The following is a 20002-nucleotide window of genomic DNA, read 5'->3' on the forward strand; positions in this document are numbered from 1 at the left end:
TGACACATCATCAAAAAAGGGGGAGAAAATTAGGAGTCAAATATAAATTGAATTCTAATGGAACATGGGTCCATTATTGTAGCCAATAAAAACATGACAAAGTAAGGTTGTATATAGGGACCACATACAACAATTGTATGTGTAGCCTTTACCCCTATAAGCACTAGCTAGAATATGGATTATGAATACGAAGTAGTAATAATAAATGTAAAAAAAAAATTCTAGCATGTTTGTTATGTATATAAATTGTCAAAAAATATGTAACATGAAACATAATACATTATTTAGTCGGAGTTAAATTATCAAAGGACACTTATTAATCACCATAGTGTTCTTGAAACCTATTGTCTAGTTCTATAGTGTAACACATATTAAGTCAAAAACTCAATCTCTAAACAGAAACTAATTTTCTTAGCACCATTTTTTTTTATGAATATAGACGAAGGTAGTGATGCCGGAAATTGATTATGCTTCTTAGTCAATGTTGCGTCTAACGTCAATGTTTGGAACAAAGGTGAATTAAAACCCTGAGAGAACTAGTTATGAGACTCCAATGATTTTATTATTATTATTATTATTATTATTATTATTATTATTATTATTTAGACTTAATCACAAAGCGATAAAAAGTCAGGTTTGGGTTTTTCAATCCTATATAAACACTACTTTGAGAAATATTTTAAAGTGAAAACTGTTTTAGTAATTTTTTTATTTTTTAACACCAATTTGACAAATCGTTCTGTCATAAGTCGCAGTTTAAAGAACACAATTACCTAACCCCCGCTTAATACGTAGTACGAAATAGAGATTTTGGAGAATTTAGAAGAAACAAAGGAGTGAAATAGGAGGGTTCAATAAACCAACTCAATAGGAGAATGGAGAGCATGGAAGACAAATTGAGTTCTCTTCCTGATGATATCCTGGCCAATATACTCTCTCGTGTCCAAATCAATTCCGCCGTTGCCACCTCCGTCTTATCTCATCGATGGCGCTACCTTTGGACTGGTGTCACCACTTTCAATGTACTTTACGAATGCGAACTAGCCTCAAACAAATTCTCCACAGTTGTGGTCGATATCGTTCGACAACTGACCTCTTAGACACTCCATGTTTTCAAACTTCAGTTAAGTTCGCCGTCCACCTTATCTAAACCTAGTGTTACAGACGCATGTTTCCGGGAACTTTGCAGCCGAAACGTGGAGCAGATTATTATTAAAGAGAAACACGGTTATGATAGTGAAAGCTTTGATATTAACAATCCATGCTTATTTATTCCCGCGTTTCTGTTTTCTTCCAAGAATCTGGAAGCTTTGATATTAACAGGTACGATCAAGCTTGATTTACCAGAAAATACAGATATTAAACTCCCGAATTTGAGGAAAATTAGTCTGAAAAATATTGTTGGCGTCCCTCATCAGTTTTTGGGGAATCTTTTTAGGTCTTGTCAACGTTTGATCGATGCAAAATTGATATTCGAGGAGTATGTAACCCAACCCGAACCCAAACACCAGATTGTTCTAAATATATCAGCGCCGAATCTGAGGTTGTTGCGAATAGAATTGTTGTTACTTCATCAATAGCCCAAAATCCTCATTGATGCACCTAAATTGGAGACCCTTAATCTAGCTAGCCTCACTTCAGATTATTACTCTATTCAGAATCCGTCGAAATTAGTCAAAGCATCGATTCACCTGCTTTGGAATCCGAGGCATTATTTATATGTACCGCTTGGATCGGAAATGTTCAAGTTTATTTGGCAATTGTCTAGTGTTAGGGAGCTTTCTCTCCTGCTAGCGGGTAAAGAGAATACCAACCTATATCATTGCCTTAACTCTGTAAATCTCGGGACCTTTCCTAATCTAGAACGTCTTGAAACGAGGTTAAATTATGGTGGCTGGAAGGATTTGCTACTTTCGATGAGATGTTTTCCTAACTTAAGGCATGTTTCGGTATGCCTAACTAATATGGGTTATACAAATCCCGTAATGGTTCCCATGAATTGGTGTGTACCAGAGTGTTTAAGTAAGTTGAAGACATTAGACATATACGAACTAGATGCTATTGATGATGAGCTCTTGTTGCTGGAGTACATTCTACGCAATGCACTTGTATTGGAAAAGCTTTATGTATCGTGTGGTAAATATTTTACTGGTGAGGAAGATGATCGATTAAGGGGAATACGTAATTTCTGTGAGTCTTTGTTCAATCTAGCCAGGGCATCTTCAACTTGTGAGATTGTGTTTAGTTTATGGGGGCTTGAAACGTCAAGTGATGATTGGGAAAACGGAATTACCCCTACACCTGAAAGAATCAGACGTTCTCTTTGAGTTTTATCTAATTTCATTCTGGTTTGATGTATGCAGTAGTTTGTTTTATGCTTAGAATCACTTCTCAAAAGTGCTCGATGGTGTTAATGACCTTAAACCTTGCTATTTAATCATCTTTTTGGTTATTGTTATGTAATAATCATATTTAATTTTTGGTTATTGGTTATTGTTATTGTTATTTAATCATCTATTTAAGCATTAAATACACTCTTGAAAATTGTATAAAATTAGGAATTCATGACAAAAACACGTGTAAATCTATGTAATTAGTGTTTACATTTTTATGATTTCTTAACTTTTTACGATTTTTCAAGTGTAAATTTAATGCTTATATGTAGCCCTAAGGGCTATGTGTAACATTTTCCTTAATTTAATAGTACTTCAGTTGTTTAAGTAAATTCTAGTCATGTGCCTCAGCATGACATGGTTATTATGGTGTGTATATGACTCGAAATGTCATGCTCTATACTTGGAATTGGCTAATTCATGTATATATGTTCGGTCTTAAATTGCCTGAGTACTAAGAAATTCGATAGTCATTAGCATAGAAATATAGAATCGAGATAAGGGCATATTTATTTATATATAACAAGTGATTGCACAAGCTAAGTAGTCTATTGAATTTTAATTAAGAAGATAAAATGGTTATAAATCTTTTGTTTCAGGGGATTTGTTCGTTTAGTCTGCTATCAGTGATCGATCGAGAGCAAATTTAGTGGAGAGTGATCAATCTGTAATATGCAATTAACAGTCCCATTTGATCGAGAGCTTTATTTGATGATTGGAAACCCCTAATTTTTTGTGCCTCCTTTGCTTCCTGGCATATCATATTTGATTGAAGAATTATATTTCTATATGGACTTTTTGCGAAAAACTACTTTATACATTCCAATTTTTGTGAAAAACTACCTTATACATTCCAATTTTTGTAAAAAACTATCTTATTAAAAAAATGTTGTAAGAAACTACCTTATAAACACTAAATGTTGTAAGAAAATACCTTATAAACACTAAATGTTGTAAGAAACTACCTTATAAATCACTTAAGGTTGTAAGAAGTTATCTTTTGCCAGATTAATTCATTGAATAAGGGACGTTAAATGACCCATTTTCAATCATTTTTTCTCCTCCTCCCACAATTTCTCCATAGGCCCCATACAACCCCTAATTTCCCTTCTCTTTCATTGTTAAATCAAGCACATAGTAGCAACTTACAACATTTAGTATTTATAAGGTAGTTTCTCACAACAATTTTCTTATAAGGTAGTTTTTCACAAAATTTGGTGCATATGAGGTAGTTTTTCACAAAAACCCCTTTCTATAATTTAGTTATGAGCAGCTGTATTAGAAATGATAAAAACATCATTAGTTATTTGATTTGTGTAGTACTCCATATTTTTCAAAATACCGCAATTTGATTGGAATATTTTGCTAATGCGGAACTTTGACCAATGCTATCTTAATTATTAACTCGAGAGTGCCCCGGGCGATACACTGGATATAATAGAAGATACTCCTAGTTTATACTAACATAATTTTTTTGGTGTTTAGAGAGCCACAAGGGTAGGTGATTGAGAATCAATCTCAAAATTGCTTAAAATTGGGAGAGAAACTTTAACCATTTGAGTTATCCCTCACTCTCAGTTTATACTATATACAGCAATTAATTTCGGCAAAGATTTAATATAAAATGTTGTTTGTTACTCTATATATGTACTTCATATTTTTTGTATTATATAAAGGCGTTGGAGATAGAACTACTTGTCTATCTTTGTTACATACTTTATTACTTTTTCAAATAAACATCAATAAATTATTGTCATCGTTGTGATTAATGTATTATGTTCGTATCTTACCCTTAAGAGTTAAGCCTTGAAAATAGATATGACAGCTTTTTGCAGCATGTCACTTGAATAAGCCTCATTAGCTTCACTCTGTGTTGCTTAATACTGTTGGGATCTCATGTACTAATGTACGTAGCATATTTAAGGCCCAACGTTTTTGTAATCAACTTTGAGAGTTAAGCCCATATGAAACTAAAGCTGTACGTAGTATAACCTACAAATTTTTCCCTAGACCCAAGTGTATCTAGTACTATCTACACCCCTATCAAACTACACCGTTTTATTTAGTATTCCCAATCCCCCTATGTACTCATGAGTATTACTCCAATGATAAACCACCGCTTTCCACCGCCGTAGCGAAGCCATTTCAACAAACAAACACAATAATTGTTCGAATAATTTGATCCAAAATTGACGATTTTTGCTAATTTGTTGTGGTAGTAATGATGATGAGGCAACAGTAGTTGACGTTTAAATATTTAATTTGCTTATTATAATTATATTTGTGTTTATTTAATTAAATAGTAGGGTTTATGATGGTTAATTTCACTTGGTTGAAGTTGTGATTTTGATTATGACGTATGTTTGATTTCCATGGGAGGTAGCTTACTTTGAGGTGCCCCTTGGATTGAAGAAATTATTGATGAAATCATGAAATTCTAGAGTGAATATTGACTAAAATCTAGAAGTTATTTAGTGTAATTGAGGATTGTGGTAAATAATTGAATATGCAGTTACTCCTTCCATTGATGAATTCTTGTGATATGAGTATCATGAGAGAGAAATATGAAGCTTCATAAGGTAGCTATGGTGTTGAAGGAAAAGAGAAAATTACAGATGTGTTTTTCCTTTAATTTTTTCCTCTTTTTAATATTTATTGATTTTTCCTTTTTTTATTTTTTTTAATAAAGATATATAACTCTTATAAGTGAACGTATTTAACTTTATAAGTGAACATACGATATTTTGTAAATGAACATTTTTTTAATAATGGTTATAAATAAACATGTAATTATTACATAATTGAACATATAATGTTTTTCAAATGAACATATAATTATTTATAATTGAACATTTAAATTGTGAACCATTATTATAGAAAAATGTATTAAATTTATATATTTTGTAATTATTTTTTAATTAATTTGTGGGGTAATGGTAGATGTTCATGGAAAAAAAATATTGATTTATTAGTTTCTTTCAAAAAAATTCTTATCGTGATTAACATGTCTTTTTCAAATTAATGAATAGATTGGTAAATAAACAAGTTTCTAATGATTATTATTAAAAAAATAATAAATAAAAAAAAAAGTATCTAAAGATTTAACATTTTCTTTTCTGAAAAACGTTTATTGTTGCATGTCAAATTTGTTGTTTAGGAAATTTGTTCATCTATGTAATAATAAATGAACATTTTTTAATGTAGCTATGTTTTGGTAATTATTAGGTGTTTGATTTTCTGTAATTGATTTTGATCATATGCTTTTTGGTTCATGAACATTGTACGGAGTATCATTTATTATTTTATTGCTAAGGTTATACGAGTATTTCTTTATTGGTTTATTACTAACTTTTTAAATGAATATTTATTATGTTGATAATGATTAATAAACAATACATAATATTGTATGAATTATGACATACAAAGTATAACTTGTTTCTCAAATATTCTAATATATATAGTTAGTGAAGGTTTAAAATTTACAATTGTTAATGCTCAATCACCAATTCAAGTAGTTATGAATATTTACTTTTTTGTTTATGAACATGTTGCTTTCCTAATATGAACATTATATATATACTATCTATATATTTTCCTTTGAAGGACGTGATTTATAGTAGTACTTAAGGAAAAAGAAAGGTTTATGTCCATAAAAATCAAAATGAAATTGTATATCACCAAAAAATGAACTATTGGGTATTAATCCAGGCCAAATTCGAACAATTCAAGATAATTGTGTTATTGGTTTAAGTTGCTTGACAACTCCATGCCTTCTTGATTTTTTTTTCTGTTTGCCATCTTCAATTCATTTTTTATGCTATTGCATGGTCTAATTTAATTTATCCATGATTCATAATAGGCAAAAACATATAAGTCACTAGATTTGAACAAGAATATATAAGTGTTGAAATGAACTAATTTTTATTGGCATATGAACATGGATGAGTATAACAAATTAACAATTGACATGATCAATATGAACATCTATTAATATATAAATGAACATATATTAATTTGGAAATAATCAACTATTTTTATGGAAACGAATATTTATTTATATATAAATGAACATATATTAGTTTGAAAATGACTGTGAAAGATAACGACAAATGAACATGAAATATATATGTGAATAAACCCTTGAAGCTATCAATATGGGATTGACCATATATTTATATGAGAAAAAACATATATTGAAATTCAAAATTGAAATGAACATGAAATATTGGGAAAAAGATGACACAAATATAAACTTTTATCAAAATATTAATATGTAAAATTGTGAATGACTATATACATACTAATATGTAATTGAACATCTTACAATAATAAAAATGAACATTCATCAAAAAAAAAAAAAAATTTCACTCCAAACTTTGAAAAAGAATTAACATTATTATGTGAATGACAGTATACTATATATAAATGAACATTTATCAAAATGAAAATAAACATTTGTCCCAAAAAAAAATCACTACAAACTAATTATTAATACTACTGTTTCCTTCGCTCTGTAAAAAAAATTGAAGAATGTACTGGTTTAATTTACTAGTTTTTGAATAAAAAAAATACTAAAACAATAGTATGATACTTACAATGATACATTTACCAATGTTGATGTTTCGATTATGTTTCTAAAATACAATCGCAACAAAAAAAAAAATTAATAAAACTATACTATTTTTTGTTCCAAATTTGAACAAATAACTTATTCTTTCAAATTTTGTCTTGTTTTGTTGAATTTCATAGTGATTGAAAGATTTCTTGTGATAATTTGTTATAATATTGTAATAATTTTGCCATTAAATTTTTTGATGAGAGAGAAAATGGAAGAGAAATGATGTAAAGAGAGAATGGATGAGGAGAGAGAATGGTTGAGGAGAGAGAATGTGCAGAGAAATTGAAATGAATAAATGAAAATGGTGGTTTTTTTTTTTTAAAAAAAAAAAAGTACTGTAGTAGTTGCTGTGTAGTGGGTATTTTGCGCATCTTTTAGGAGAGGGTGTAGGTATAGGTGCCTAGTCTTGGGTCTAGGGATAAACTAACTTTTTTTTTTTTTTGAGGAGAAACCATAGAAATAGCATAAATTAAACAAGCCAAACGGCACTTACAGAAATCAAGTAAAGACTACAAAGAACATATATCGCATCAGAAACATATTTTTCTCCTAATCTACTAACTTCTCCACTGAAGAATAGGCTGTAAACCATTGATGACGTCCTTGCGTCTTTCCAAAATACAGCAATCTCACAAATTCGTGCAGCATCAAAGGAGAAATAAATTACTCATTAAGTTGTATGCACCTAAATTTAATGTATTCAATAATTATCGCCAATAAATTAGCGAATCCGAGACATTAATATGATTTTATCAATTGACAACTTGCAATTGTCATAGTTAAGGTCTCATTCTTGACAATTTTGCACATAATTTATCAATTTAAACTTGTGTTATTAATCTTCTAACTACCATACGAACAAAGCTAAATGAAGATCGACCTTTCTTAAGCAAACCAATGTCATTTTGCATTGAAACCCCTTAGAATAAATGTTTTTAAGTCAATTTATACCATAATATATAATAGCATAATATATAATATTATTCGTTATTAAGTAGGATCTTACGATCCTACGATTCGATTCTATCGATTCGATCCCACGCCCCCTCATCGATCTAAGGTCGGATCCTGATCCTAACAACCTTGGTCATATGAGATCTTTAACCAACTTGACACCAACAGTCAAGGTAATGCTCAAGGCCACCTTCAAGTCAATTACCAATTTGTTGGCTGCTAAACCCAATGCGTACCTAAATGACTTAAATTTAGTTGATAGTCTATGTATTTTTGCTTACTTAGGTTATTTTTAAAATTTTAATTACTTTATTTTGAAAATTTTGATTTTTTGTGAAAGATTTAGATCATATCACCTCACCTTCTTTTTGTTAATCATTTAAAATTATTTTTGATGAACTTAATTTATTTTTAATGAACCAAGATTATATTTGTTGAACTGATATTATATTTAGAGTATTATTTTACTAATTCTCTATTATATTCCATACTTAACTAATATTATTTTTAGTGAATATTGTAAGGTGGATTGGTGGAGTGAATATGGCCATAGTTAAGGTGAATGCAAGAAGATTCACATAATTATATTTTTTCCTTAACAAATCATTAAAGTCAGCTAAAATTGTTTTTTCCCAAAAAAAAAAAAAAAAAAAAAAAAAAAAAAAAAAGTGCCAAAATTGAGATGTGAATATGTTTTAGTCAATTTATGAACAAAAAGACGAGGGATACGTTGTTAAGAGAATTGTCAACAAATAAAAAAAATCTTAAATAATATTAACCGACAACCGATTTGATCTAATACTTTAAAACCTAAACCCGAACCTGCACCCAACTTGATAGTAACCGTCAACCGATTTAATCCGACCCAACAACTATCCGAACCTGAACTAGTATCTGACATTCCGACCCAATTAGAACTTGAAAATAATGGTTATAACCCAATACAACCTGTTATTGACCCGAGTCATGTTTAATATAATTTTATATACCTTTTGTTCAGCTTAATATCGGTATAATTATGAAAACCCTCAATCCCTAACAACATATTGATAAAGTTTTTTGTTCAGCTTATATACCTTTTATTTCTTCGTATATAGGTTTAATAAAATCTTTATATTGCTTGATCAAATTATGCAGCGCGTAACTATATAGATTCAACTTAACCACATCGATATTTATTCGAAATAAACTTGAACCAAAACCAAGAATGATCCAGCTTTAAGATTATCCGACCAATTATCTGACCCAACACTAACCCGAACCCGAACCCGAATGCACCATCTATTAACACGCCCAAACTCAACACAACGCGAACTTGAAATTGAACCTGATCTGAATTTGACTCGAATCGAACCCGACCTACACCCGAAAGGGTGAACGACCCGGAATAACCTGAACCAAAATTAACCCAACCCGAACCTGAACATAATTTGAGGCTAAATTGACCCAACATAACTTAATCCTGATTTAACTCGAGACCTGATTTGACCCAACCTGAACCTGACTTGAATACTCGAATTGACAGCTTTAGCTCTCATGGTATAATTTGAAAATAATACTTCCTTTAATTTTCATATTATTTGCAACTTTGTAATATTTTATATATCACAAATAATATTTTAAAATTACAAATAATATAAAACATAGGTAGTAATAAGTAGTAACACAATCAATAATTTACTCTCCGATTCTTCTTTCTTCTTGGACGAGGGTATGGTTAATGTCATATACACAAAAAATAAAAAGAATGACAAATGTTATTTTTCATGGGAAATCTCTTCCTAATTGCCAAAAAGAATTTCGGCGTTATTCATTTTGTTTTAAAACTAGGTTATCCTCGTGCGATGCATGATTATCATTTTTTTTCTTCTTATAATTTATGTTCTGTTGCATTACATTGTAAATAAAGATTAAATTTAGATATTAGAATAATTTACAGTTAAGAATGTATATATGAACCATATTATGTACAAATTACAGTTAATAATCCAAATAGTCAAAAGAAATGATTAAAGGAAGTATATTAATGAAATCTCAAGAAAAGGTAGGGTTTAAAAATGATTAGCATTAACAAATAAATAATACTAGATGAAACCCGTACAATGCACGGTTTGTTTGAATTTTTTAAAATAATATATATATATATATATATATATATATATATATATATATATATATATATATATATATATATATATATATATATATATATATATATATATATATATGGAGCTCTTTTTCAAAATATTGCTGAGAAAATACTCAATTCCATATATACCGTCTCTTTTTTATTTAATTCCGAGATTACCGTCCACGTCACCGGTTTAAACGAGTTTTTTATTTTTTCGGTTTTTACAGAAAACCGCTACTTGAAGTAGCGGTTTTCATCTTAGTAAACCGTCACTTCAAGTGGCGGTTTTAGGTATCAAAATTATACGTACAAAAAGAGTGTTCATATGAAGTATATTTCTTCTCTCTCATGTTTTGCTTCCAATAAAATATTCATCTCCCACAATCGATCTACTTCTTGAAAGAACCCCATTTGATTTTACCACCATTAGGAGCGGTGCTTACGCCGAAGAATTGATGTTGCCGCCACCATCACCGTCAATAACTCACTGCTGTTGTAATATAGGGATGTAAGCGTGGTATTTTTTTCAATTCAATTGTTAAGTTAATCCCTAATTTGTTTTTATTTATTCAATCCACTTGTTAATTTTTCAATTTTTGTAATTATGTAATTTAGATCTAATCAAATTAAGTTTTGATTTTGTTTTTTATTTATTTTAAGTGTTGTTTTTTATTGATTCGAAGTGTTAACAAACTTAAATAACTCTAGATTTGTTTTATTTTCTTCTTAGTAATACTGCATTACAATACTATATCAATCTTAGTATTATAGTTATGTGAAATTTGTAGGAAAAGCTTGGGGTATTATAGTTATGGAGTATTATAGCTATGTAATCAAGACTCTGTTTTATTCAACTTTTTTAAGTTGAAAGAACTTTTTTTAAAAAAACATTATAACAGAAACCGCTACTTCAAGTAGCGGTTTTCAGTTCTGAAAGTCGCTACTTCAAGTAGTGGTCTTTAGTTTTGAAAACCGCTACTTGAAGTAGCGGTTTCTATTTGAACCGATAAAAAAGAATGGGTTATTTTTTTCCCTGCTTATGTGAACAGTATTTATGGAATTTTTGAAAAAGTGACGGTAATTTGGGAATTAAGTCTTTTGGTAGCATTATTTAGGAGAAGAGCTTATATATATATGTGCTAAAATTTGTTATATATTTTGATAAAATTCCTGATATCAAAAGATAATATTTTATATTTAGTTAATTTAAAACGGAAAATCTCATTCGTTAATTTTGCTTACATGGCATTTGAATTATTTAATTCTAAAAGAAAATAATAATCTCTTATTTGATTGGCTATAATTAAAAATTTATAATCTTACATGGCGCTAAGAAAATTAAATCCTACGTAGCTCTCTAAAAACTCGGGAAAAAACTCCCCTTTATATATACTTCCTCCGTTTATTTTTAGTTGACACGTTTCTTTAGTCACGTTTGCCAATGCACAAATTCAATCATTAATATCTTTAATTACCGATAATTAACAATTATAAAAAGTTGATATTTTGAAATATACATTATAACGAATCTAACAAGATCCCACTTGATTATATTTTTCTTCACATATAAATCACAAAACATGGTCAAAGGGAGGTGTGTGAATAGTGCTAAAGTCAAAACGTGTCAACTAATAAAAAACGGAGGTAGTATATATTAGATTAGCATTATCCAATTCCAAGTAATACGTATATAGTGCAGATAAAAAAAAAATTTAAACTAATAATAAAAATCATTGATGACATCACAAATTAAACTGGGGGAAAAATTTTCACTGAGAATATGACATGTAGGATTGTATGAGGGTAGATGATGTCAACAATATTTTGTTTTAATATTAGTTAATAGATCCGACTTTAAAAAAGGCACAATTTTTTTTTTTTTTTAGAGAAAATAGTCATTACTCCCTTCATTTTGCATTAGTTACAACACTTTTTATTTTCAATCGTTTTATATTAGTTGCAACACTACTATATTTGGAAAGGACACACCATTATTTTATAACTAGATTAGACTCGTACAATGCGCGATTTTAACAATAAGTAGTGAGTAGCTCGGGCTTTGCCTTGGGTTGCTACTAATGTAGACGTGCAATCGATAAAATTTTTTAAAGGTTTTTTAAAATTGTAAGTGTTATTGTCAACTAAAATTAAGGTTTTTTTTTTTTAGTATATATTTTTTTAATTTAACCTTATATATATATATATATATATATATATATATATATATAATATCATATTTGATAATTGGCTTACATGGTGAAATAGTTATAATTGTTATAAGAGGTTTGAGGGTTAGATGCTCCTTATCATTTCGTTTTTATACGGAGTAATGTTGGTTGCTTGGATGATGTTGCATTGTTTGAGTGATGATGTGGCATCTTGACATGTTGAGAAGATGACGTGGCACAATAAAAAGGAACTACGTGGCACATTGACGTTCTTAGGAACGCCTTTTAATATACGTAAATAGTTTGACCTTCCTTTAATTTCTCCAATGAAAATTGTGTAATTAGCCAAATTAAATATAAAAATCTATTAGGAAAATGTATACCTACTTTACCATTTTTAAACTTTTATTTATGTTGAAAAAAAATATAATGATGTCATAATTAGTTTTGGCGGAAATTTTTTTTATAAGTGGTTGACATGTGGATAGCAATGATATTATCGATAATTAATTTAGTTATATTTATAGATAGATTTCTCTCTCCCACTAACCCCACTTTCAGAAATATTTTATTATATATTTTTCTTCCCACCCACACTACTCTTTTTATTATTTATATCTCTTACTAACAATACTTCATACTATAAGCCTATGAGCCTAATTTATAATTTTTTTAAACTATGAGTCAAACCTACTGTTGCAATTAATGCGAAATGGAGGGAGTGTTAAAAATGACTTGTAATGAGAAAACATTGGCACAAAAGCTTCAACAAACCCATTCAAGGTGAAAATTTATTAAACGCCGCATTTTATGTGTGCCCGTTTGACACACACCAAAAACACTGATCAGGTAACCCTAACTGATCAAGTATCCCACAACTAAGCCAAAATTAGACTGCCCCAAACACAAATAACCACCAGTCCACCACCTTGAACAACGTCTACACCAAGCAAACAAATATCTGATACAACATACAACTTTTTCAATAACATTCAAACTTCACCTCTACCAATTTCCAATATCCTCCAAACCCAGAAAAGATGACTGAAAACGTCAACTACGAACAACAATACGACAACGACGACGACAGATTAAGCTCACTTCCCGACGCCATCATCACCGTCATACTCTCTCTCCTTCCAATCGACACCGCCGCCACCACCTCCGTCTTATCCCACCGTTGGCGCCGCCTCTGGACCGCCGTCACTCGCCTCGAATTTCACGCCGATGGTTTAACCTACATCACCACCGCCGACCACATCTTAGCTCAGCTCACCGCGCCGAAACTCCGCGTTTTCCACCTTTCACTCACTTCGCCGTCAGAATTGCCGGAATCCGATTCGCTTGAATCGAGTTTCCGTGAAGTTTGTCGCCGGAATGTGGAGAGTGTTTTTATTGATGTAAGATGTTCGTTTTATGAAGAATTCTTTTATGTTCCTGTTTGTTTGTTTAATTCTGTTGTGATTTTGGATTTGGAATTGGTTGGTAAGCTTAAATTTGATTTTGCTGATGATCAAATTGGAGGTGTTGTACTTCCGAATTTGAGGAAATTGAGTTTGAATTATCTTCTTGATGTGCCGTTTTGGTTGGGGAATTTAATTAGGTGTTGTCCAAAATTGGAGGATTTAGATTTGGTGTTTAAATTGGATGTTGTTGAGTCTGAAATTGCGGATTCTGTGAATATTTGTGCTTTTAATTTGAAGTTGTTGAAGATTGATTTGGAGTTTGTTGGTCAGACACAGCATATTAATATATCTATTGATGCGCCTCAATTGGAGTATCTTAATTTACGCGATTGTACTTCGTTTTATGATTTCGTTCGGAGCCCAACTAGATTGGTTAGCACATGTATTGATTTGATTAAGGAAGAAAGGTATCTTGAGGATGAAGATGATATGGATTGGTTGCCTAGTGGCGATTATCTTCGCCACATGTCTAAGTTTATTGGAGGGATGTGTAGTGTTAGTAGCCTTGATTTAAAGCTTGACAGTGATACCAATATATTTACTCACCTTAGCTCTGTGGGTGATGGGTTTCTACCAGTATTCCGTAATCTAACCAATTTCGAAATGACCTTGGATGGTATCGGGCTAAATGGTTGGAAGGATTTGATACTTTCGTTGCAATGCTTCCCTAACTTAAAGCATCTTGAGGTTAACATGGAAGGTAATCCCCCAATGGATCTTAATCATTGGTCTGCACCAGGTTCTGTGCCTGATTGTTTGGTAAGTAAGATGAAGACTATACAGATAAGGGGGCTTATTGGGATTGACGATGACCTCAAGTTGTTGGCATACATTCTGAGTAATGCAGTTGTTTTGAATGAGCTTTGCTTAGATGTTTGTATGAGGGATGACTCTAAAGATCTACTATGGAAGGAACGTAAGTTCTGTATGTCCTTGTTCAAGCTCCCTAGGAGCTCATCAACTTGTGAGGTTGTGTTCTCGGGAAGGTCTGCCACAACATCAAGTAGTGCCTTTGAAGATGAATACCTTACATGTCAAATGTATTTGGCTGATTGATGATTTGACATCATAGTGGCAACTTCTTACTCTTCAAAATCCAACAGTAGAGCACTTGGGTGGCAGGTATTGACTACCCAATTTCGTTTGTATTTAATTTAATGTATGCATATAGCTTGGTTTCTGCTTAAAGTTATTTTTGAAGTGCATATAGCTTGGTGTGTATTAGTGTATAAAAGCTTGCTTTGTACTTGTCTATTTGATTAGTTCTGTGTGTAAACTTCTTCCCTAATACAATGTCAATTGTTATTGTAGATTCTAGTCCTTTCTCTTCTCCATATAGCTATGGTGTTTTTTTGTTCCAATTATGACTTATAATGTAATGTTCTGTATGTTACAATAATAGTAAATGAATTTCTTATATTACACAAATGAGCAGGCAAGTAATTTATATGATCAGAGTACTGTTTTTACCCTGCCAGGTGATCACATAGCCACCTTAGAATTCAATAGTTGTGAAGTGTTAAATTGTGCTAAGTGCATATTGATTTTTAGTAAAGGGTGAACACACAAGTAGTCGTTTGAAATCAAAGAAGATATAGAAGTGATTTTCTAGTTTACCTTCTACTTGCAATTGCAAACAGCAGTCAGTGATGATTAATAACTTTGTAGAATACCCCAACTTTGGAGTATGCCATAAGGCTTAAATGATATTCAATCAATCAATCAAAGCCTTAATCCCAAAAGTGGGGTCGGCTAACATGAACCAAATTTGATTATTCCGTGTAGTCATCAACATAAATCTTTCTCCTCCATCCCTTACGATCCAAAACTTCATCCTCACGTAAATCCATGCACTTCATATCCTTCCTCACTCCTTCCAACCAAGTCATCTTTGGTCTCCCTCTTCCTCGTTTAATCCCTCCATGGTCCCACTCTTCCACTCTTCGCACCGGTGCACCCTCGGGTCTCCGTCTTACATGTCCAAACCAACGCAGACGATTTTCCCTTAATTTATCTACAATGCCCGCCACACCTACTTTCTTGCGAATAACCTCATTTCTGATTCTATCTCTTAAAGTGTTTCCACACATCCACCTTAACATGCGCATTTCCGTAACCTCCATCTTTTTAATATGCTCTTTCTTAGAAGCCCAACATTCTGTACCATAGAGCAACACTGGTCTTATGGCAGTCCTGTAGAATTTTCCCTTCAACTTTAAGGGAATGCTGCGGTCGCATAACACTCCCGTGGCCGCTCTCCATTTAAGCCACCCTGACTTAATCCTGTGGGTCACGTCTTGATCAATGTCACCATTCTTCTGGATGATCGACCCTAGGTACTTAAAACATTCACTCATGGTCAAATCCTTTCCATCCAAACTCACCACTTCATTGCTTATCCCCCTCTGAGTGCCAAAACGACATACCAAATATTCAGTCTTACTCCGACTTAGCTTAAACCCTCTAGATTCCAACCTTTGCCTCCATTGCTCCAACTTGACATTAACCCCATCCTTAGTCTCATCCACCAAAACGATATCATCTGCGAACAGCATACACCATGGAACCTCATCTTGAATTGGTCTAGTTAATTCATCTAGAACCGTTGCAAAAAGAAAAGGGCTTAATGCAGACCCTTGATGCAATCCGATTGTAATAGGGAAATCTTTTGTCAACCCTCCGCATGTCCTCACATTTGTTGACACATCCCGATACATATCCTTAACTAGGTCTACATACCTTCGTGGGATACCTTTCTTCAACATTGCCCACCAAAGTATCTCTCTTGGCACCTTGTCATATGCCTTCTCTAAATCAATAAAGACCATATGAAGATCTTTCTTCTTTACCCTATAAAACTCCATCATTTGTCTTATCAAATGGATTGCCTCCATAGTAGATCTCCCAGGCATAAAACCAAATTGGTTATCTGAAATGCTTGTGCATGCCCTCAACCTTTGTTCAATCACCCTTTCCCACAACTTCATAGTATGGCTCATAAGCTTAATTCCTCGATAGTTAGAACAATCTTGAGCGTCTCCTTTGTTTTTATAAACCGGGACCAAGGTGCTCTTCCTCCAATCTTGTGGGATCCTTGTAGCCGTCCATATCTTGTTGAAAAGATTTGTTTTTATAAATGATATTGAGGTAAATAACAATATTTTAAACTGAACCTCTTTATCTTGTTTTCTATTTTCTGTTCTCTCATCCTTTTTTTTTTGAACTTTTAACTATGTCAGTAACTTCAGGTTATATGATAGATTACAAACTGGCCAAGAGATGGCAAAGATTCAGCTATGCTAATAAGGGAACCAAGGATGGAGCAGAAAAAAGAATGTTGTGCATACAAGGCGGTTGCTTTGCTCCCTAAGAGAGTGTTTAGTTGGGTGGAAGGAAAGTGATATTTCCCATTATTTTTTCCCTTAAAATGTGTTATCCATGGTAATTCATTGTTCATTAAAAATGTTTTCCATTAAACCAAGTGGAGCCTAAGAGTCAAAAGGATGTAACTTAGGAAGAGGAAAATGAAAATGAAAAAGTCAAAAGGCATAAAGCCTAGCTGCTTTTGCTTATTTATTTGATACACATGTTAAGGGAGCTGCTGCAAGTATTAAAAAATGTGTAGGAAGTTTAGCTTGGACTCCTTTGAGCCTAGGAGATTCATCGCAATTTTGATCCCATGGAACTGATACAACCCCAAGTGGACAAAATCTAGAACTTTCTTAAGTAGCTAGGTATTTGCCTCATTTTGTTGAGTATATATCTCTTTTGCTGTAAATCTAAGCCCTAATCACTGGATTTTATTTATGAATTTATATTTAAATCAATTTATCAGCGTTAGATTTTAGTTTATTCCTGTGAAAACATATGTGAGTTTAAGAGATGTGGTCACATATTTTAGGAGATGAAAATTTATTGGTATTAGAAATTTAGAATGTTCAAGGTGAATAGGTGCTGGCTGTATGAATGCTATTTTTTTCTTTATTTTTTTTTTGACAGGAGTATGAATGCTCTTAACTGTAAGTGGTTAAATCCAAAAAGATAAAGATGATGATGATTTGGAAAAGGTGGATTCGGAATAATCTGAATGTCCCTAATCATCAATTTGTTAGTTGGATTGCTGTACAATGACAACTTGAGGTTAAAGTACTAAGTGTGTCCTTTGGTAAAACCATGGCAGTTTGTTTAGTGTGCTTTGCAGCTGATGAGAAAACATTTTTTAATACTTGAGGTTAAAGTACTAAGAAGTGCAAAGGTCTTAGCGTCTTACATATTTCTGCAGGAAGGTCTTGTTTCAGGGAATTTGATCATTTCGTCTCTTACCAGTTACCAGTGATAGTGAACAGAAGCTGAATGATTGATGAACTTGAAAAGAGCCCAGTTTATGACATCTTTATTTGATTTAGGGGGTTGTTAAATAACGCCCACATTTTTATCAAAATCACCCACAAATTAGGGATGAATTTACGTTCTTACCCCTACTTAAAATCCTAAACTCTTTCTCTCTTTCACTCTCTAACATCACCTCTTTCTCTCTCCTCGCTTAAAACCTCTCAAGAAAACTTAAAATCACCACCACCACCAACCAACACCACCATTGCCGCCGCTACCGCCGCAAAACAACATTCACCACTTTAAATCACCACCACCACCGTACATTGCAACCACCACCACAAGGTCCACCACTTCAATATCACCACCACCACCGCCCATAACTTCGAGAATGCCACGGTCGAGGAACGCAGCACGCGCGAGGGAGGAGGACGCAGCCCAGGCGGAGCGGGTATATTTTTTTCGCTGGAAAAGTACTCAAACCGCCCTGTCTGTGCGATTCAACCGTGGTACAACCGCCCAAGTTAGACAATTTGACCATGGTCAAAACGCCCAGGATATACGGTTTGACCATGGTTCAATCGTGTAGTTTGGGCGGTTTGACCACGGTCAAACCGTATTTTCTGGGCGGTTTGTCTACGGTAAAACCGTATTGCCTGGGCGGTTTGACCACGGTCAAACCGTCTTACTTGGGCGGTTTACGTAATTAAAAAAAAAATTAATTTAATTATATATTTATTTTGCATATTAATAAAATTATATATTTGTTTATTTTAAGTGCATATTAATTAGAAATATGTTTAGGAAATAAAATTATGTAATTGTTTATTTTAAGTGAATGTTAATTAGAAATATGTTTAAGAAATTAAGTAATATAATTGTTTATTTTAAGTGAATATTAATTAGATTTATTTGTAGGAAATAAAATTACGTAATTGTTTATTATTAGTGAATATTAATTAGATTTATGTTTAGGAAAATAAAATAATGTAATTGTTTATTGGTAGTGAATATTAATTAGATTTATGTTTAGGAAAATAAAATAATGTAATTGTTTATTTTAAGTGATTATAAATTAGATTTATGTTTAGGAAAATAAAATAATGTAATTTTTTATTATTAGTGAATATTAATTAGATTTATAGAATTGAGTATTAATTATTTGTATTACATTTTTTTATTAAATAATAGCCACAGACCGTTAGAAGGCTAAATATCGAGTTCACACGTGTCGAAGGATCGGGTCCTCGACATACTCGATCTCGTGGTGTTGATGCTTCTGTTAGGAGGGAGAGGGCAGCTTCTCGCACAGCGGATGATGTCCTGGGTTGGCCTTCGGATGCTCAGCACGAGCTAGATCAGGTCATGGATGATTATGATTCTAATCATGATGACACGGAGGATGCCACGACTTCCGAGAGTGGGCGAGGAGGATTCGAGCACGGGGAGTTGTCGTCTGGGATTTTCGTGAGGAAAGGAAGAGGAGGGAGGTTTGTGGGTTCTACGACTACGACTTCGAGCACCGGCCGTACTCGTAGGTCTCGTGGTTCTCGAGACTCAGATACGTCTTGGCTTGTTCAGGAGGCGATGCCAGGTGGTCCAGCTGATGGCAGTCTTATCCCTAGCTATGCAGCTCACGTTGCTTTTCGTGTTTGGGTCGGGGATGATCGTGATCCGTTGAGGTGCCACAGTAGGATTCAGTGGTGTAGGTCGTTGCAGGAATGGGAGACAGAGCTGAGTGCGGATTTACGTGCACGCCTTAGTGTCACTGGACTACAGCACTTGCCGTCTATCATGCATTTCCACATTGATTGGCCTCTGATCTCTGCGTTCGTTGAACGGTTGCAGTCGGATACGAACACTTTTCATCTCCGCTTTGGTGAGATGACGATCATGCTACACGACGTCGCTTATATTCTGGGGATCCCCGTTGAGGGTGA

The 20002-nt window shown here is 32.7% G+C and overlaps 1 protein-coding gene across 1 annotated transcript; it reads left to right on the plus strand.

The window, feature by feature from the left end:
- Nucleotides 1-13198: 13198 nt before the first annotated feature.
- Nucleotides 13199-17471, plus strand: LOC145593127 (F-box/FBD/LRR-repeat protein At5g22660-like). Its single transcript, XM_081649638.1, has 2 exons — nucleotides 13199-14852; nucleotides 16970-17471. Exon 1 carries the CDS (start codon nucleotides 13305-13307, stop codon nucleotides 14784-14786), a length of 1482 nt encoding a protein of 493 aa, XP_081505764.1. The 5' UTR covers nucleotides 13199-13304; the 3' UTR covers nucleotides 14787-14852; nucleotides 16970-17471.
- Nucleotides 17472-20002: the final 2531 nt, after the last annotated feature.

Source organism: Chenopodium album, chromosome 18 (assembly GCF_948465745.1).
Source record: "Chenopodium album chromosome 18, dcCheAlbu1.1, whole genome shotgun sequence".
In the NCBI taxonomy this organism is placed as follows: domain Eukaryota; kingdom Viridiplantae; phylum Streptophyta; class Magnoliopsida; order Caryophyllales; family Amaranthaceae; genus Chenopodium; species Chenopodium album.